The sequence below is a fragment of the Schistocerca americana genome, chromosome 2, assembly GCF_021461395.2.
Source record: "Schistocerca americana isolate TAMUIC-IGC-003095 chromosome 2, iqSchAmer2.1, whole genome shotgun sequence".
Classification (NCBI taxonomy): Eukaryota; Metazoa; Arthropoda; class Insecta; order Orthoptera; family Acrididae; genus Schistocerca; species Schistocerca americana.
Window position 1 is genome coordinate 434,706,633 of NC_060120.1, and position 21,697 is coordinate 434,728,329.

The window sequence follows — 21,697 nt, forward strand, 5'->3', positions numbered from 1 at the left end:
AGCTTTTGCATTTCTCTTCCCAGATCTTCTAGCTATCTTAGTACATTCAAGCTTCTGTCATTCCACGCTCCGACTCGTAGAACGTTATCCCTTCGTTGATTATTCCATCTTTTTCTCGTAGTCGCCTCCCCCTTGAGAGTCCCGTCCCGGAGATCCGAATGGGGGACTATTCCGGAATCTTTTGCCAATGAAGAGATCATCGTGACACTTTTTCAATTACAGGCCACATGTCCTGTGGATACACGTTACGTGCCTTCTGCATCCTCATGCCGTTGATCATTGCTGATTCTTCCACCCTTAGGGGCAATTTCCCACTCCAAGTACAAGAGAGTTCGTTGAACCTCTGTCCGCTTCTCCGCCCTCTTTGACAAAGCCGTTGGCAGAATGAGGCTGACTTCTTATGCCGGAAGTCTTCGGCCGCCAATGGCGATTATTAATCAAAATTTAAGCGGTGCCAGGTTTTGAACCCGGCACCGTGGAAGTTTCGATAACTAACGAAAGACGCCACCCCCCCTTTTTTTATCTAATCTAAGGAACCGCTGCAGGACTAGGACGACGGGTAGGGCACGGATCGACACCCGAGGCCTGGCCATCCCGTCGCATGCCCACGCAACGTGTTCTAGGCTCGAAGGATCAGGGAGAGGATTTAACGGGTTAGTCTATATTGAGCTATTTATTTATTTTACTTTTTATTTTTTTATTTATTTCTTTTTGTTTTATTAAAAAAGATCCGTCTGTTGGTAGGGGTTCTCCCCTATTCCATCAGTAATGGATCATATGCTCCAGGATTCCTCTTCAGTTTCAGCGTCTCATACCTGGGACGCCCCAGTGAGCAGGAGGGTCCACAAATAAAGAACCTAAATAATTAGCGAAGTGGGTCCTGTACTACGGGTGGCGGCTGAAAGTTGCATGTGTCGTAATCAGTAGGGACCAAAAGTCGAGTGTGCCTTTGTGAGCATCACGAAATATGTAGTGAAGGGCCATGTGCGACGCATAGTGTTGAGATAAAGTGATCGCGCACGGTTATAGACATGAATTAAACCCATACCGCCTGCCCGCTGCGGCTGTCAGGGTGGCGTATCGGGCTTTAAAACCAAGACCGGCACTTGCTGCTTGAAATCTGTCGGCTATCGTAACCGTCAAGGGAAGGACATGCGCAAAATAGCACAGTTTGGAGACATGATAGGTGCTGACATGACGTGTTCTTAGGAGCATGTCCATTCGACGCCATTTATTGTCCTGTATCAGAGCAAGTGTCTAGTGTAGTAGCCGGCGGTACGTAGCTGCCGCCATGTGGCGAACGTTGCTATAGAACTGCACTGTTAAACATCTGAGTACGGGCACCAAGTCAAAGGGCACCGTTGCGTGGGAAAGCCCACTCCGACATCCATCTATTTTGTCTTCTTCACTTTGATGATGCTCCCAGTGACCACCCCGCACTGGTGCAGCCAAAAAATGTCTCTGAGCACTATGGGACTTAACATATGAGGTCATCAGTACCCTAGAACTTAGAACTACTTAAACCTAACAAACCTAAGGACACCACACACTCCCATGCCCGAGGCAGGATTCGAACCTGCGATCGTAGCAGTCGTGCGGCTCCGGACTGAAGCGCCTCTAGCATCACCTTGGTTTTGTATATTGCTGGAGATAGTTCCACCTGTTAAACAGTATCCCTTCAGCACAGCAGTCATGGATTGTGCGGCTGGGCCCGCCGGAGGTTCGAGTCCTCCCTTGGGCATGTGTGTGTGTGTGTGTGTGTGTGTGTGTGTGTGTGTGTGTGTGTGTGTGTGTGTTTGTCTTTAGGATAATTTAGGTTAAGTAGTGTGTAAGCTTAGGGACTGATGACTTTAGCAGTTAAGTCCCATAAGATTTCACACAATTTTTTCTCAGCACAGTACTGCCTAGTTCTAAAATTGGAGAGCAGTTGAAGGTCGGTAGAACCGTGTAACTTTAGAAATGTGTCTGTGTTTTAATGGCAAATGGTGACTTAGATCTAAACTATTGGCACCAGAAATGCGTCGCTTTTTAATAGTTATAGCTACGTGCTCTACACTGTGTGCAGCGGCTAGACTGTTGTGGTGGACTACAGTAAAGGTGCGCAGCACAGAACTACCTTCTCGGCCACGACTGAGAGAGCAACAGAGGGCACATTGCAGGCTGGCATGGTGTGGTTTCTGGCGTGGTACCCGGTACAGCGATCACGCGATCTACTGTGCACGTCTTAACTGTCTCTAGACGTTTGTGTAATTGAAATAAAACATCCAAATATATAAAACAGTACCAAAATCCTAGAATAGAACACCAACCCACTTCCTGTCCTACTACACACAGTGGGAGTACCACTGTAAGTTCTTAGATAAAAACAGTGTGACACTCACGTACATTAACAGAGTTGAAAGAAGTGGTAAGTGACAGATACAAATACTATGAATGGTCGGAAATGGAAATGTAGTCCATAGTCCGGCACTTCCTATCACAGTCGTTGTATTATGGCGCGCTTTGTTATTAGGCGTGACCTGCACTGATGTGTTCCCGTATCAGCGCAATTGATATATTAGTGTCATGGATCTGTTGTGGTAGCTCGTGACCTACCTACAACTTTCGCGAAAATCTACTTTCGGCGTGGACTCCCCTATTTATACCATTCCACAGCTATCGCCGGCCGAAGTTGCCGTGCGGTTAAAGGCGCTGCAGTCTGGAACCGCAAGACCGCTACGGTCGCAGGTTCGAATCCTGCCTCGGGCATGGATGTTTGTGATGTCCTTAGGTTAGTTAGGTTTAACTAGTTCTAAGTTCTAGGGGACTAATGACCTCAGCAGTTGAGTCCCATAGTGCTCAGAGCCATTTGAACCAGCCACAGCTATCTTACTACGTTAAAAATATTAACATCCGTTAACACTCCAATAGGAAAGTAGGTCAGACAGTCATGGCAGTGGAAAGTTTGTTCGTTATAAAAAGTTTGTCAGAGGCGTCCTGGCGTTTGCAGAGGCTGATGCACACAGTCACAATGAGTAAGTGCTAGTCACCCTCCTAACGTAGTGTCCATTTCGTCTGGTAGGTGGCCCTGAAATAGGTGATGTACTGTATAATATCTGCCGGTATCGTACAAATGGGAGGTGTGTCTCGGTATGCTCGCAACTGGTGGTGGCAAACACCTCCAAATCAGGTTACGGCAGAGCATGTTCATCTTTACTGTTGCTGCCGCTGAACACGTTCAGACCAAAATCTCACTAGTGCGCGTCAGGTCATTGATGGAAAGTAAGAAATTGGACATTTGTGGTAAGGTCTTATGGGACCAAACTACTTTTAGTTTTTGCTCTCAGTAGAACATCTGGGGAGAATCAGTCCATGCTGAAATCACTGTAACGTGATGGAGTGTTCTTGGACGTTGCTTTTCAGCTGAGTCACTGGTGCACTTAACTTCATCGCCATAATAGGCCACTATTTAAAAACACAAAAAAAAAAAAATAGCATTGTAGTTATCACAGGACAAACAAAGAAACAAGTCAGTACTCTATTATTGAAGCAGAACAACAGTCTGCCCGTATGTGACAAAAAATAAGGTCACCTTGAGTAACAGATTAGCGCGATGAGAAAAACGAATGATATAAAGCAACTGCGGTATTGCTGTGCCTACATAGTCTTCTGTCAAGACGGGGATCACGTAGAAACAGGCTAAGGAGAAGAAAATTTATCATCGCATCTACTGCATAACTGAACAAACCTCGATGTGCCAACAACAAGCTGGCGCGATAGGTCGGAGGGGTACAGAGCACCAGTCCAGCATACGAATGTGTATAGTCTACTGAGGAGCTGTTTTTTTTTCTTTTTTTTATTTAAGGTATACTTTAAATACGTCCTTTTTGTTAGAATGGATCTTTCACTCTGCTGTGGATTCTGCACTGTTTTGGAATTTCCTTGATCGAATTTGAAACCTTGCCATTGTTACTAGCTGAGAATCTGTGTATGACTTCCAACCTGTCCTTGCAGCTTCTCTCTTGCCAGTACGTGTTTCCTTCTTTCCAGACTTCGCAGAAGCTCTGCTGCATACCATGGAGTAGGATCCTGGCATAAAATATGTTGCAGACAAACGGCTTAGCCACAGCGTAGGGGATAGTTTCCACAATGATCGTTCACTCTCCGGCGCAGTGTGTGCAGTGTTTCCTATTTTCAGAGTTGCTGTTATCTCTTATCACACATTTTTACGAGTAATCCAACATTGGGACATACACAACGAATTGTGGTCGCCTGAACAGGACATCTAGCGGGCGCGATCGCCCGCGCGTCCCACACTGCTTGCTGCTCGCCCGCGCGCGCTGTCGGCAACCAGTCCCCGCTCCACCTCTCTGCTACCGCGCTCGTTTGTCACCGGCGCTCACGCGGCAAGACAGGCCTCTTTACTTCGTGTCGTTAGTGTCGTCTGTGTCGAAGTCTTATTGACACTCGTGGTGGGACAAAATTAGTGAGAGGAAAAGGGCTTTGGAGGAGTTACGATCCTGGAAACGAAAATGGGCAGAATCCCTACGCTTCAACCCGCAGTGGGAAGAAGATTACTTTTTATTGAAACACATACCGCCCCTCAATGTCTGTTCCGTGACTCTATTTTATCGGCGTGGAAGAAGTACGACGTGAAGCGACATTTTCATCTTCTTCATGAGAACTTTATGATCACTTTGGATACTCTTGCATAGATGCAGCACTGTATTCGTCGTGGCATACTATCCACAAGTTCATCAAGACACCGTTGGTCCAGCTTGTCCCACTCCTCAACGGCGATTCGGTGTAGATCCCTTAGAGTGGTTGGTGCTTCACGTCGTCCGTAAATAGCTCTTTTCAATCTATCCCAGGCATGTTCGGTAGGGTTCATGTCTGTAGAATATGCTGGCCACTCTAGTCGAGCGATGATGTTATCCTGAAGGAAGTCATTCACAAGAAGTGCACGATGGGGGCGCGAATTGTCGTCCATGAAGACCAATGCCTCGCCAATATGCTGCCGATATGGTTGCACTATCGGTCGGAGGATGGCATTCACTTACCGTACAGTCGTTACGATGCTTTCCACGACCACCAGCGGCGTACGTCGGCCTCACATAATGGCATCCTAAAACAGCAGCGAACCTCCACCTTACTGCTCTCGCTGGACAGTGTGTCTAAGGCGTTCAGCCTGACCGGGTTGCCTCCAAACATGTCTCCAACGATTGTCTGGTTGAAGGCATATGCGACACTCATCGGTGAAGAGAACGTGATGCCAATCCTGAGCAGTCCATTCCGCATGTTGTTGGGTCCATCTCTACTGCGCTGCGTGGTGTCGTGGTTACAAAGATGGACCTCGCCATGGACGTCTGTAGTGAAGTTGCGCACTGTGCAGCCTATTGCGCACAGTTTCATTCGTAACACGAAGTCCTGTGGCTGTACGAAAAACATTATTCAACATGGTGGCATTGCTGTCAGCGTTCCTCTGAGCCATAATCCGTAGCCAGCGGTCATCCACTGCAGTAGTAGACCTTGGGCGGCCTGAGCGGGGAATGTCATCGACAGTTCCTGTCTCCCTGTATCTCCTCCATGTCCGAACACCGTCGCTTTGATTCACTCCGAGACGCTGGACACTTCCCTTGTTGAGAGCCCTCCTTGGCACAAAGTAACAATACGGGCGCGATCGAACCGCGGTATTCACCGTCTATGCAAGGTTGAACTACAGACAACACGAGCTGTGTACCTCCTTCCTGGTGGAATGACTGGAACTGATCGGCTGTCGGACCCCCTCCGTCTAATAGGCGCTGCTCATGCATGGTTGTTCACATCCTTGGACGGGTTTACTGGCATCTCTGAACAGTCAAATGGACTGTGTCTGTGATACAATATCCACAGTCGACGTCTATCCTCAGGGGTTCTGGGAACCGGGGTGATGGAAAACATTTTTTGATGTGTGCGTCTGTGTGTGTGTGTGGACATGTGGCCATTTTCACAACGTGCATGATGTTTTTAAAAATTTTAGTTATTACAGACCTTTTATAATAAACTGATTTTTATGCACATGGGCGTGAGATCCAACGTAAAATGAACACGTTTCATAACAAAGACTTTTTAAGACCTGTGGACGACAGCAAAGTCTATCGAAACCGGCTCTTTCAAATAAATAAATAAATATTGATAGGATCTTGGACGTTGATTGTCTTTACCTAGGAAAGTAGATCGCCCCTTCAGTCTCCTAAGAGCGAGAAAATTCATTCGAAGCCTTAAGCAGTTTGCTCTATTTACCTGTCCCTTTTAACGCATTTACAGGAAGGGAACGATGTCATCGAGAATTACGGTGCATTGAAAGGGAGCTGTCACATATCTCTTAAAATAATCAAAACAGCGAGTCCCTTTCTCGATGGAGAATTTTTGGAAGAGTGTATTTTTTGTTGCCGCAACAATCTTATGTAGAGTGACTCGTCCGGTTTTCGAAAGAGCTCCTGTTTCACGGAGAACAGTTCCCAGATGAACCAAAGAAATGGAGAACGAATTCAAATGCAGCTGGAAGCTAAAACTACAGATTTTTTTGTTTGTTTGGATGAAGGCACGGACGAAGCGGATGTTGCTGAGATGCAATATCTGTGAGAAGTGTTGACGCAGAGTTCAAGTTGATTGAGGAACGCATTTATTTAGTGCCAACGCGTGATACAACTACAGGTGACGACAAATTTTCTCACTCAGGAAACATTAGTGACAAATATGACCTATGTTGAGAAAACTTACGCTGATTGCAACAAGTGTAGCTTCTGCAGTGATTGGTCAGAAGTTAAATCTTTTGGTTATTACAAACCTTTTATAATAAACTGATTTTTATCCACATGGGCGTGAGATCCAATGTAAAATGAACACGTTTTATAACAAAAACTTTTCAAGACCTGTGGACGACAGCAAAGTCTACCGAAACCAGCTATTGTGGTGGCGTTAGTATTGTCGTAATCGTCACAGTACGCCAGTGCAATGACTGCCTACTTTTTCTGAAGTGTTGCCTTAAAGGCCAATCTTCTGTTACACAAAAGTGCCATTGAATGAATAAATAATAGTAGTCAGCTTATAGCATTTCTGTCTCATTGATAAAGAGAAGCCGGCCGCGGTGGTCTAGCGGTTCTAGGCGCGCAGTCCGGAACCGCGCGACTGCTACGGTCGCAGGTTCGAATCCTGCCTCGGGTATGTATGTGTGTGATGTCCTTAGGTTAGTTAGGTTTAAGTAGTTCTAAGTTGTAGGGGACTGATGACCACAGATGTTAAGTCCCATAGTGCTCAGAACCATTTGAACCATTTTTGATAAAGAGAAATTGAAAGAAGTTGATGTCCATCAGGTTTACCAGCTGCGCACTGCGTCGTACATAGCGCTACTCTGCTGGTAAAATGTATCAGAATATATGGTGTCACGGATATTGTCGTAAAAACAGTCAATAAATTGACTTCTCACGGTTTTGGGCATCGGTAGTTTAAATCCTTCCTGGCAGAGTTGAGGTGTGATTACTACGATGAGCCGTATCTTTGTGGAGGAGCTGATTGTCTTGAGGTGTTGTTTCAGAATGGTTGTTTTTTTTTTCAATTTGTATAAAGGTTCAAATGGCTCTGAGCACTATGGGACTCAACTGCTGTGGTCATAAGTCCCCTAGAACTTAGAACTACTTAAACCTAACTAACCGAAGGACAGCACACAACACCCAGCCATCACGAGGCAGAGAAAATCCCTGACCCCGCCGGGAATCGAACCCGGGAACCCGGGCGTGGGAAGCGAGAACGCTACCGCACGACCACGAGATGCGGGCAATTTGTATAAAGACATGCAAAGTGTTATGAGAGGAGATGACGCATAAGAACGTGCGCTCTAGTTAAATTCATTTGCTTTGGCTCACGACAGAAATGCTATAAGCTAACTATTATTATTTATTCATTCGATGGCACTTTTATGTAACAGAAGATTGGCCTTTAAGGCAACACTTCAGAAAAAGTAGGCAGTCATTGCACTGGCGTACTGTAACGATTACGACAATGCGTAGAATACTAACGTCACCCAAACTCGAGTGTCGGCTGTCGATCGTATAGTATCGGGACTCTTCGGTCCCGTTCGCGACTAAAAGAATGCGAGCTGCTCGCACATGGTGCCCTCACGGCGATGCACAGCGTCCACAGTGGCCACGGGCAGCCTCGTGGGCAGCTCACGCGCCTAGCCCTGTGCCTGAGCATTCGAAATATGGAATGAAAACCAAGTGTGCAAGAAGCCTGCATGCGTGTCTCAACTTTGTGTTTACCTGTGTAACGAGTATTAAGAATCCGACTTATTAACTAAAAACGTACATCTAAATCCTCACTCCTCCAGTTATCTTATGTTTGTGGCGGAAGATACTACTGGCTCCACTACAGTTTCTCCCCTTCACTGTTCTATCGGCACATCGTGCTTGGGAAGAGGTCGCTCTAGGTGACGCTCTGTGTGAGCTCCGACTTCTCTGGTCTTCTCGTTGTGGCCATTTCACGAGACATGTGGGAGAAAGTAGTGTGTTTCCCGACTGCTCTTGGAATGTACGCTCTCTGAATCCGAGTACTAGGTCTCTTGTTGATACTCCTGTAGCGGCGACTTCTGGAATTTATCGAGACACTCCTTATTACTTACTAAACGATCTTGTGAGAAAACGCGCAGCTCCTCGTTGAATCTTCTCTATCTCTTCTATTAATCCAACCTGCTAACGGTCTCAGACTGATTAGCGATACACAGGTCTCGATCGAACAAGTGTTTTGTTCACTACTAGTTCCTTGGATGTATTGAATTTCCTTAAGATGCTCACAATGAATCTCAGCCTGGCTTCTGCTTTTCCTGCTACTTGTTTTATGTGGTCATTAAATTCATCATTCCTATGTGTTTTACGGTTGTTATTGATTCCCGTTACTTAAAGCCAATAGCATAATCGACCTACCCAGTGCTTCCTGGATTCGGTGTGAGACGGCGGTAGGGTGGATGGACTGCTGTGGCCTGTTGCGGGGATGTGAACCACTGAAGGCTACGGGGTGACGAAGCCTCTCCGTCGTTTCTAGGTCTCCGGTTCAATACACAATACACACCCACTACATCCCTTGAAATCATTTTAATCTATGTGGCACGAAATTTGATGTGCATAACCTAGCACATCACTATCATGCACATCCTGTAAATTCTATCGAGCATCCTTGAAAGGGGCAAGCATTGGTTTTTGTAACATTTGCGCCTTGTTCCCCCTTGAATATCCGTAGTTTTTCTTACGCACTACACGGTCATATTGCTGCGCACTTATCCGAAATCTGTTCGTAATTGCTTCTTTACTATGCTGCAGGTGATCGTCCATGTACGTAATTATGTTTGTACCCGCTCCTTGGACAATGACTGTGCTTTATTACGTTTAACTGTGGTTCCCTGTCCGACGAGGATGATGAACTGCATGGATTGACACCTGTTTCAGTATCACCTTCACTTGTTAATCACGTATCGCAATCATTGCACTCCTGATGTACATTTTTCACAGTGTCGAGTACATACGACCACTACACAATCTACTGACTCATCTTTCATAAAGCCTAATATTTCATCTGACACTTCTTTCTCATTCTGCGAATTTCCTTTGCTTCCTTTCTTCGGCAACTGTAGTTGTACATATAATGCAATGTTTGCTGTGTTTATAGTTGCCATTGCTCTCCTTTACTTGTCGACTAAGCAGTTCAGCTACGCTCCATAGCCTCGTGCTGCGCTCACCTCCAGTCCCGTCCCGTGTTGCCATTAGTAGCCCATATTATGATTGGATGGTAGACAATATGTGAGGCGACGAACGCCGTAAACATGATTTCCCTTCTGCGACCTCGCACTCAAGGGGGTTCCTTGTGAGTAGTGAGCGCTCGCTGTACACTGTGGCGGTCAGACGTCATTACGTAGCGCAGGGGAAGTGGAAGCTATGCGCTGTCTTCAGTGGGATGACAGTGTGTTCGCCGTGGTTGATGACATCATGTTCGCCGTGGTTTTAAGCGTAAGCGTATATACTTAATGACGCTGTGCCTGCAGTGGAGAGTACGCCTTTTAAAATCGATTAAAAACAGCATTATGGCTGAGTTAGGAACTTCAAAGTGGAAGTCAGACATACCAGAATCAATTTATAACACGCCAGTACAGGATGCCTAGCTACAGTTAGAACTTAGGCGCTAAGGTGACAGAAGTCAAGGCAGAGCGCTATACACATTGGGAGATGATGGTAGTATCGTGTACTCAATGTATAAAAGGGCAGCACATTGGCAGAGCTGTCATTTGTACTCAGGTGATTCACGTGAAAACGTTTCCGTCGTGATTATGGCCGCACGATGGGAATTAACAAGCTTTGAACGCGGAATGATAGTCGGAGCTGGACGCAAGGCACATTTCATTTCGGAAATCGTTAGGGTATTCAGTATTCTGTGATCCACAGTGCCAACAGTTTGCCGAGAATACCAGATTTCAGGCATTACATCTCACCACTTTTGACAACGCAGTAGCCGGCCGAGGTGGCCGAGCAGTTCTAGGTGCTACAGTCTGGAACCGCGCGACCGCTACGGTCGCAGGTTCGAATCCTGCCTCGGGCACGGATGTGTGTGATGTCCTTACGTTAGTTAGCTTCAAGTGGGGGTAGGACGTCAAACGGGCCGACTTGGAGCAGGAGAGGCACCACAGGAGATTTTAATTTCCAGCGCCTATAGTTTTACAAATAAATTCATAAAACTTTGTCAGCATGACCAGGAAGGATTCAGGATTCACACTCATAGCAATGGAAGTTCATAACCAATAGATTGTGGTCAGAGTCCACATCTGCCCCTGGAAATGTCTTAAAATTTAAAACCTTGTTCCTAAATCTCTGTCTTACCATTATATAATCTATCTGAAACGTTCCAGTATCTCCATGCCTCTTCCATGTATACAACCTTCTTTCATGGTTCTTGAACCAAGTGTTAGTTATGATTAAATTATACTCTGTACAAAATTCTACCAGGTGGCTTCCTCTTTCATTTCTTACCCCCATTCCGTATACACCTGTTACGTTACCTTCTCTTCCTTTTCCTACTATCGAATTCCAGTCACCCATGACTATTAAATTTTCGTCTCCCTTCACTATTTGAATAATTTCTTTTATCTCATCATACATTTCATCAATCTCTTCGCCATCTGCGGAGCTAGTTGGCATATAAACTTGTACTACTGTGGTAGTCGTGGGCTTCGTGTCTATCTTGGCCACAATAATGCGTTCACTATGCTGTTTGTAGTAGCTTACCCGTATTCCTATTGTTTTATTCATTATTAACCCTACTCCTGCATTATCCCTATTTGATTTTGTATTTATAACCCTGTATTCACCTGACCAGAAGTCTTGTTCCTCCTGTCACCGAACTTCACTAATTCCCACTATATCTCCATTTCCCTTTTTAAATTTTCTAACCTACCTGCCCAATTACGGGATCTGACATTCCACGCTCCGATCCGTAGAACGCCAGTTTTCTTTCTCCTGATAACGATGTCCTCTTGAGTAGTCCCCGCCCGGAGATCCGAATGGGGGGACTATTTTACTTCCGGAATGTTTTACCGAAGACGTCAAGGACGCCATCATCATTTAACCATACAGTAAAGCTGCATGCCCTCGGGAAAAATTACGGCTGTAGTTTCCCCTTGCTTTCAGCCGTTCGCAGTACCAGCACAGCAAGGCCGTTTTGATTAGTGTTACAAGGCCAGATCAGTCAATCAGTCAGACTGTTGCCCCAGCAACTACTGAAAAGGCTGCTGCCCCTCTTCAGGAACCACATGTTTGTCTAGCCTCTCAACAGATACCCCTCCATTGTGGTTGCACCTACAGTACAGCTAGCTATCTGTATCGCTGAGGCACGCAAATGGCTCTGAGCACTATGGGACTTAACAGCTGAGGTCATCAGTCCCCTAGAACTTAGAACTACTTAAACCAAACTAACCTAAGGACATCACAAACATCCATGCCCGAGGCAGGATTTGAACCTGCGACCGTAGCGGTCGCGCGGCTCCAGACTGTAGCGCCTAGAACCGCTCGGCCACCCTGGCCGGCGAGACACGCAAGCCTCCCCACCAACGGCACGTTCCATGGTTCATTGGGGGGACAAATTTACTGACATATTTATTAAAAACACAAACCAATTTATTAAACACAGAAAATAATGCAAGACAATCCGAGCAGCTATCCCCGGAATTAATTAATTTCCAACAACACAACTGTTGGTAGACATTATGTAACTTTCAGAAATGACTGAATGAAATTAAAAGAATTACTTTTTGAGAACAGCATTAAGTTAAAAAAAATTAATAGATGCTTAGCACAGAGGTCTAATCAGACCACAATTCTACAAAATTAGTCTGCATATTCCACATTACAAGTTTCAAAAAATTACAGGAAGTTGCTAACAGTCCTTTAACATCGTAAATACACTCTCTCATAACTGTTTGCAGATAATTAGAAGAGAGACCACTGGTTCCAAGCAAGCGAAATAACCTGACAACAGTAAATTCAAATTTTGACACAAATGGAGTAACAGAGCCAAGAAATTTCTCTTTCTTCGCTTAAGCGTGGGTGGCGATCGCCACTAGGGAGACGGACACTCTCAGTAAAGGTATTTATTGTACCCAGTCCCCTGTAGCTGGACCCATAATATAAACGGCACATTGAAAGGTGGCTACACTGAGCCACTGCGCCAGAGATTGCGCCAAAGAGTATTATTCAGCCGCCTCCACTGGCAGTGCTTGGGGAGAACTCGTAGCAGAGTGCTTGCTGAGATGTCGTAGTGAAGAGTGCTTGTCGAGATGTGGCAGTACTCAGTTATTGTTGAGATGTGGTAGTAGCGACTCGGTATGTTGATATATTGTAATGATTACAGTGCTTTTCATCAATATAAATGAAGGTAAAAAAAATTTTCTTTTTTCTCTCATTATTTCAGTGTCCTAAATAATGCGTCATTACAGGTTCAGTCAACAAAGCATCTGGCGTGTGTTCTTGTATTAGAGTGTAATTCTGGGTTTCTTGCACAATTATAGTATTTCTAATTTTTTTTCTATCACGTCAGTATAAATGGTATTTGAAATTTCTTGTCTTGTTGAAGAAGAACCGTGCCAGATGTGTACGTTGAGTCACACTCCCACACACAGAACAATTCCACTTGTGCTTTGGTTTCGTAGGTTTTATAGTTGCTGGGGACTTAATTAATTAATTGTGTTAACAGGAAATTTTCATTTCATTCTTTGTTGTTGTTCTATGCAGTCAGATTGCGTACTAAGACTAGTCAGCGCCAACCGTTTACGAAACGGCGTAATCGGACTTACAGCTACCAAAAAAAAAAATTATTTTCAAATTAATAATAATTAAGCCCCCATGCAACATACATCAAGCTAACCTGTATCGTACGAACCACTTATTAACAGTTTGCAGTTACAACAAAAATAGACACCGTAAACACACTTGAAAAAGGCGAACGTCGCACATGAAGCACCTGATTCCAAAATAAGCAACAAAATTTAATTATAGGTGCGTCCAAAACTAGTGAAACAGTTCGAGCACCACTAGTTCAGTTACACACATTCACAGAAACATAACTTGAATGAGATCATTTAAAGTATAAGTGAATGAATATGTTTACATGTCACGATGGATAACCAGGACGGCGAGTTAAAATAGCGAATGCATGACTCAACATAATCATGCACTTGGTAATCGGACGCTCACCATAATCTCTTGTGCGAGGGTCGTTCAATAAGAAACGCCCCTCACTTTTTTAAGAATCCATTAATATATATAAACAAACGTCCTCGTTGGTGTCCTTGTTGGTGCATCACATTTGGTGTTTGTTCTGTGAGCCGGTGAAGTTTCGAACCGTTCTGGCAGATGGCAGAGCCGTAGTACAACGTCAAAATGGCGTTTACTTACGACTCACGTTACAAGCTGCGTGCTGTTATTGAATTCTTGCGTGCAGAAAAAGAAACCGTGGAGAACGTCCATAAACGTTTGCGTGCAGTGTATGGCGATGCTGCAGCTGATAGGAGTACAGTTTGGCGATGGGTAAAGAAAGTTACAGCCTCAGGAAATGCAGTTACAGAGCTCTATGATCAGCCACGCTCGGGATGTCCTGTCACAGCCACTGCTCCAGACATACTGAATATGCGGATGCTATTATTCGTGCCGACTGGCGCATCACAACTCGACAATTGGCTCTACAGTTGTCGGTCAGCATTGTAAGGGCGTCTGCAATGATCGAGACTCTCGGATATTCAAAGAGGTGCTCACGATGGGTTCCACGAATGCTCACAGCGGACCACAAGCTTCTAAGAAAGGCCATTTCGTCTGAATTGTTGGAGCGTTTTGAGACCGACGTAGAGACCTTCTGTCACGGATCGTTACGGGGGACGAAAGCTGTGTGCGCCACTTTGAACCAGAAACAAAAAGGCAATCCGTGGAGTGGCATCATCCTCATTTACCACAAAAGAAGAAATTCAAGGCAACCCACTCTGACGGAAAAGTCATGGTGACAGTCTTCTGGGATTTTTATGGCGTCATTCTCGTGGATGTGATGCCAAGAGGGTCAACCATCAATTCAGAGGCATGCGTGAAGTCTCTGAATAAACTCAAGATCCATTTCCGATGTGTTCGATCGGATAAGAATCCAGCAGAAATCATGCTCCAACACGATAAGTCACGTTCACACACAAGTCTGAGAACCCGGGAACACATCGCCAAATTGGGTTGGACATCATTGTCTCATCCACCCTACAGTCCAGACCTGGCACCCTCGGACTTCGCTCTCTTTGGGTCGCTTAAAGATTCTCTACGGGAAACACAATCTGAAGATTACGAGAGTGTCAGTCATGCAGTGAAAACATGGCTACGCCTACAGAACAAGAGTTTTTGCCAGCAGGGAATAAATGCTCATCCACAACGTATTGCCCAGAGTTACCTTTTTCAACGACCAATCTTCACGGTCCCAGCCGACACTCAATCCCGCCAAATCCGCAGTGACCAAAAACGCCCATCACTTTGAGAGCGCCTCCTGGCGGCGACAGCGCTTAAATGCTGGCCCACGGGACTGCCCTCTGGAAGCGACAAACCGCTGGAGAAGCTGTTGCGGCCAGAGAGGCTAATAACGAGCGGGAATTGTCGATACCAAAACGTGTCCGCACTGCAAAAACGTCTTTAAGGCGACAAAATTGCCATTATCAACGCCTCATTGAGTTTGAACCATGTCGTGTATTAGGACTACGAGAAGCTGGATGCTCCTTCTGTGATACTGCAGAAAGGCTTGGCAGGAATGTGGCCATTTTACATGATTGCTGGCAGTGGCGGTCACGAGAATGTTTGGTCACAAGAAGACCAGACTCTGGATGGCCATATGGCACTACCGAAAGGGAAGACCATTGTGTTCGTTGTACGGTTCTGGCGCATCATATTGCTTCTGCAGCAGCAATTTCGGCACCAGTTGCCACCACAATGACACAACGAACTGTTACAAATCTGTTACTTTAAGGACAGTTCCGAGCCATATCAAAATAGCCTACATTCCACTGACCCCAAACCACTGCCATTTGTGGCTTCAGTGGAGAGCTCATTCGAAGGGAGGGTAAAGTCTGTTGTGTTTTCTGATGAAAGCTGGTTCTGCCTCGGTGCCAGTGATGGCCATGTTTTGGTTTGGAGGAGGCCAACTGAGGGCCTGCTACCAAGCTGTCTGTGTGCTAGACATACCGTAACTACACCTGGAGTTATGGCATGGGGTGTGATTTCATGTGACAGCAGGAGCACTCTCGTGGTTATTCCTCACACCATGACTGTAGAGTGTACGTCTCTCTCGTGATTAAACTGCAGTCCCTCCACTACAGGTCATATGCGAACAATGCTTACTCAATTACACTATACACGTTGGTAGCTCCCCTAAGCATCCAAACTACCATGTCCTTTTTCCTACTAGCGAGATCCACCTCCCACAACAGAGACCCAGGACTGGTGTCGCAATTGCAGTTCGATTACAGTATCTCTGCTCTGAACTCCAACTTCCCCCACTGTCACCTCTTGTCAAGAGAAGGAATCGCATATGCTCCCACAACGTGTACACTGACCTCAGATTTGTCTCGATTTATCCTTTAGACCGAAAGATTCAGTTGATCCCATTGTGTTTCGCCACCTGTTCCTGGCTGTACTCGATGCATCTTCAGGTTCGGAAGTAATATACACTGACGGTTCGTCAGTCAATGGCCATACCAGTTTTGCATACACACATGTAACGTGCAGTGAACTACGCTCTTTGCTGAATGGATACAGCGTCTTCACTACTGAATTGGTGGACACCGAACGAGCCCTTAGCCATCCTCGTTCATGCACTGGCAAGATACTTCTAATCTGCAACGACTCCCTGAACAGCCTTCAGGTTATAGACCAGTGCTACACTCATCGCCCACTAGTCACGAGTACCCAGGAGCTTCTTTCTGATCTCTATCACGCTGGACAGCCAGTTGTCTTTGTTTGGACCCCTGGTGACGTTGAGATCTCAGGGAATAGACATGCTGACCAACTGACAATGCTGCCTACCAGGATGCCGATTATGGAAATGGGGGTCTGAGAACGGGACATCCAGTCGACTCTATAGCACCAATTGTTACGTGTCTGGAACTCAGAATGGTTCGCCCTGGGCTTCCCAAACGGTGATAAAGGAGACGATGACCACGTGGCAGTTTTCCTTTGCGCTTCTCGAAGGGAATCCACTATACTTTGTTGGCTACGCATTGACAACACTTGGATGACCCACAGTGACATTCTCAGAAGTGAGGACCCACCTTACAGGAGATGTGATGCCCCCCTGATGGCCCACATCCTACTAGACTGCCCAAATTTGACTGCTTTGCGGCGATCTCTTAACCTTCTTGGCACACTACCTCTGGTGCTAGCGGACGACGTCAACGCGGGCCAGTCTGGTTTACATTTCACCCAAGAAGGTGGTTTCTACTCGTCTCTGTGATGTGGAGCGCTTTGGTACCATTGACAGCCTGAGGGGTTTGAGGGACACTCCTTACCTGCTCTGGCCGAGGGGTGCTATGGTGGCCCTTGCTGGATGGTCTGATCTGGTTGGTTTGGGGAAGGAGACCAGACAGCGAGGTCATCGGTCTCATCGGATTAGGGAAGGACGGGGAAGGAAGTGCCCTTTGAAAGGAGCGATTTAGGGAAATCACGGAAAACCTAAATCAGGATGGCCGGAGTCGGGATTGAACCGTCGTCCTCCGGGGTCTGATCTGGCCCCTACCCTTACACCTTTTTATTCCGTTGTTCTTTTATGTTTATCGTTTTTAATATTTCATCTTTCCTAAACTTTTATCATCTTGTCTGTGTTGCTCGTTTTCTTGGAGTAAGGGATGGTGAGGTGGTGCTGGTGGGATGCAGACGATGCGTCTCCCACTGTATATAATGCTCCGGGAATCTCCAACTGCATTCTGGATAAAGAGGCTCGCTCACCTTATCCCCTCTCACACCCCTCCTTCTCCTCGATTTTATCGCCATGTTATTGTATCTTGCTTACATTTAGGCTTCCGAGGATTTGCCTCTTGTATTCTTCTCTGAGGATTATTCCTGGTTTGGTACATACAGGATTAAAGAACTGATGACGTCGCACTTTGATCTCTCTAACTCCAACAACCAAACACCCATTCTGGTGATTCGACCTGTTGTGCTGCCATTCATGAACATCATTCCATGGGATGTTTTCCAACAGGTTAGCGGCAGCACACATACCGCTGTTGCAGTCTAATTTAGTGTACAGAGAGTGGACGTGTTCCCTTGGCGTGCTCAGTCGCCAAATCTATCTCCAACCGAGCACATACGGGACATCAGGTGACAACTCCAGCGTCATCCACAAACAGCGCAAATCGTGCTTATCGTCCCTGTATTGACCGAGCGTGTGCAACAGGCATGGTACCGCATCGCACAAACTGACACTTGGCACCTGTACAACACAATGCATGCACGTCTAAATTTTTGCTTTCAGCATTCTGACGGTTTGTTTATTAATATACTGGCATTTCACATTTGCAACGGCTACCTTGCGCTTACATTAACCCGTGATCTCGCAATGTTACTTAAATATGATATCTAGACAAATGTACTCCCGAAATTTTACTACTCTACATTAACTACTTTTTGTGTTGCGATTTTTTTCCATCTGGTGTAATTACGTCGGCGACTTTTACGAGGTCCCTGAGCACGGTGTTACTGACGGCAGGTGCGGGCTGCAGCGGCTGCGCGGCTCGCCGGCGGCGGTGCGCGACGTGTTCCCCGAGCTGGCGAGCGTGGGTCGCGAGCTGGAGCGGCTGCACCCCAAGCTGTTCAGCGCGGTGGCGCGCCAGGCCAGCCCCTCGCCCGGCGGCGTGCTCGCCGGAGACAAGTCCGCCGGACTCATCCTCACCGCCGTCGCCCGCGAGCTCTTCAAGAACGCCGACCAGGTCGGCAGCCAGGCGCCGCTGTCTGCTCGCGCTTAACTCAAACTGTTAAATAAGCCACAAACGACTACCATCCCGCTGTGAGCCCTTTATTTTACTTGAGGGGGGTGGGACGTCAAACGGGCCGACTTGGATCAGGAGAGGCACCACAGGACATTTTAATTTCCACTGTCTATACTTTTACAAATAAATTCATAAAACTTTAACAGCATAACCGGGAAGGATTCAGGATTCATACTCATAGCAGTAGAAGCTCAAACACGTAACAAAACACTTTTTTTTTACATGTGAAATTTCATCATTTTTTCACTTACTACTGGCTGCATTTGTTGCTATAGGTACATTTTTCTTCCTAAGTAAGAGAGATTCTTCGATGACTTTTGTACAGCATACAAACCATAGTTACAGGTGTATTAAACTCTAGAAGTTATTTAATTTATGAAAAAATGAATGAACTGGTACATTTTAAACTTCATGTTTAGTAAAAACTCAAGTTTTATACTTAATTATCTCAATTTTTTCCACAGTTTTTTAATAGATTTGGAAAATTCTAGAGTTTCATACACCTGTAACTACTGTTTGTTGTTGTGTTGGCAGAAGAGCCAACACCGTGTTACTAGAGGAGGCCGAAATGCACGCGTTTCAGCTCACGCAGGCTGGCGTGAAGAGGGAAGAACTATACTGACGTGAGGTCTGGAACATGACAAGGAATGCAAGTTCAGAAAGCGGACGTAATTAGTTTCACACTTAACTTTAATCCATTAATGGTGAACGTCGCTCTTGACTGTACATGATTCACAATATTATCTGTTCAGAAGACATATAGTAACTGAATATGGCGCCTTGCTAGGTCGTAGCGAATGACGTAGCTGAAGGCTATGCTAAACTGTCGTTTCGGCAAATGAGAGCGTATGTAGACACTGAACCTAGCAAAGTCGGCTGTACAACTGGGCGAGTGCTAGGGAGTCTCTAGACTAGACCTGCCGTGTGGCGGCGCTCGGTCTGCAATCACTGATACGAGGTGGCGACACGCGGGTCCGATGTATGCTAACGGACCGCGGCCGATTTAAAGGCTACCACCTAGCAAGTGTGGTGTCTGGCGGTGACACCACATTTGTATGCTATGAAAAATTCATCGAAGAATCTCTCTTACTTACGAAGAAAAGTGTACCTATAGCAACAAATGCAGCCAGTAATAAGTGAAAAAATTGTGAAATTTCACATGTAAAAAATGGTATTTTGCTACTTTTTTGAACTTCCACTGCGATGAGTGTGAGTCCTCAATCCTTCCTGGTCATTGTGACAAAGTTTTATGAATTTATTTGTAAAAGTATAGACAGTAGAAATTAAAATGTCCTTTGGTGCGTTTCCTGCTCCAAATCGGCCCGTTTGACGTCCTACCCCCCCCCCCCCCCCTTAATAACGCTAGCAGGTATGGAACACAGGGAGCGAAACGTTGCCTACAACTCGTACAGAAACCAGACTGCAGTTACAAACAGTCGAAGGCTGTGGCAAGGAAACAGTAGTTAAGATGAGAATGAGACGTAGTTGTAGCCTATCCGGATAATACTAAATTTCTACATTAAGCAACTAGTAAACGAAACCGAGAAAAAACTGAGGACCATTTTCACAAAAGCCAACATCTACAAAAAATAAAGTTTTCAGGAAACACATTTTACTGGGTTACTTGAACAGTACATATAATTCTAGATACGTAATACAACAATGGATAAAAATTTCTATCTGCTTTCAGTTGCAAGTAAAACATATGTATAAATCATCATTTTCTTTCCAAAACTAAAGACCCACAGAGCGATTATTTTATAGCAGTAATGTTCTAGCTTATTTCTGACTACTGAACAAATAATAGTTTAGTAAACTGGTTCTTTAAGGTACTGCACCACATTATTCTCATCGCCACGTTCATCGCAACTTTTTTGCCCGAGAGCCAATGATGACATCGTGAAGCGGTACTTTGGGCCACATTTGTTACCGATCTTATTATTAACTGGTAACCTACATACATTAGACTAGCTACAATAAGGGTGCAATAAGTAGGCAAGCGATCCCCAGTACTGATCGTTAAAAGTCGGCACCATTCGGACCACTTCGTGTCGGCTCTTCTCTGATTGAAGACTGTTTTCTGTTTCTGATTACTATGACCCACAGCGACTGAAAGTTGTAACATTGCAATTTCCTAGCGAAGTGTTGTGTTCCCCGTGTGAGCCGACGATTCATTTATTAATAACAGTAACATTAGGTAACGTAATACGATCACAAAATTAATGTTTACTACACTCCTGGAAATGGAAAAAAGAACACATTGACACCGGTGTGTCAGACCCACCATACTTGCTCCGGACACTGCGAGAGGGCTGTACAAGCAATGATCACACGCACGGCACAGCGGACACACCAGGAACCGCGGTGTTGGCCGTCGAATGGCGCTAGCTGCGCAGCATTTGTGCACCGCCGTTGTCAGTGTCAGCCAGTTTGCCGTGGCATACGGAGCTCCATCGCAGTCTTTAACACTGGTAGCATGCCGCGACAGCGTGGACGTGAACCGTATGTGCAGTTGACGGACTTTGAGCGAGGGCGTATAGTGGGCATGCGGGAGGCCGGGTGGACGTACCGCCGAATTGCTCAACACGTGGGGCGTGAGGTCTCCACAGTACAGTCGGCGGAAGGTGCACGTGCCCGTCGACCTGGGACCGGACCGCAGCGACGCACGGATGCACGTCAAGACCGTAGGATCCTACGCAGTGCCGTAGGGGACCGCACCGCCACTTCCCAGCAAATTAGGGACACTGTTGCTCCTGGGGTATCGGCGAGGACCATTCGCAACCGTCTCCATGAAGCTGGGCTACGGTCCCGCACGCCGTTAGGCCGTCTTCCGCTCACGCCCCAACATCGTGCAGCCCGCCTCCAGTGGTGTCGCGACAGGCGTGAATGGAGGGACGAATGGAGACGTGTCGTCTTCAGCGATGAGAGTCGCTTCTGCCTTGGTGCCAATGATGGTCGTATGCGTGTTTGGCGCCGTGCAGGTGAGCGCCACAATCAGGACTGCATACGACCGAGGCACACAGGGCCAACACCCGGCATCATGGTGTGGGGAGCGATGGCCTACACTGGCCGTACACCACTGGTGATCGTCGAGGGGACACTGAATAGTGCACGGTACATCCAAACCGTCATCGAACCCAT

General features: G+C 46.2%; 1 protein-coding gene across 1 annotated transcript in view; it reads left to right on the forward strand.

Moving 5' to 3' along the window:
* LOC124595272 (bcl-2-related ovarian killer protein) overlaps positions 1-21,697 on the forward strand; it is a 366,462-nt gene that overhangs the window by 304,671 nt on the left and 40,094 nt on the right. The window contains exon 4 of the mRNA XM_047133947.1: positions 18,277-18,496. Within this exon, the coding sequence (XP_046989903.1) occupies positions 18,277-18,496 (220 nt within the window). The remainder of the gene's footprint in view (positions 1-18,276; positions 18,497-21,697) is intronic.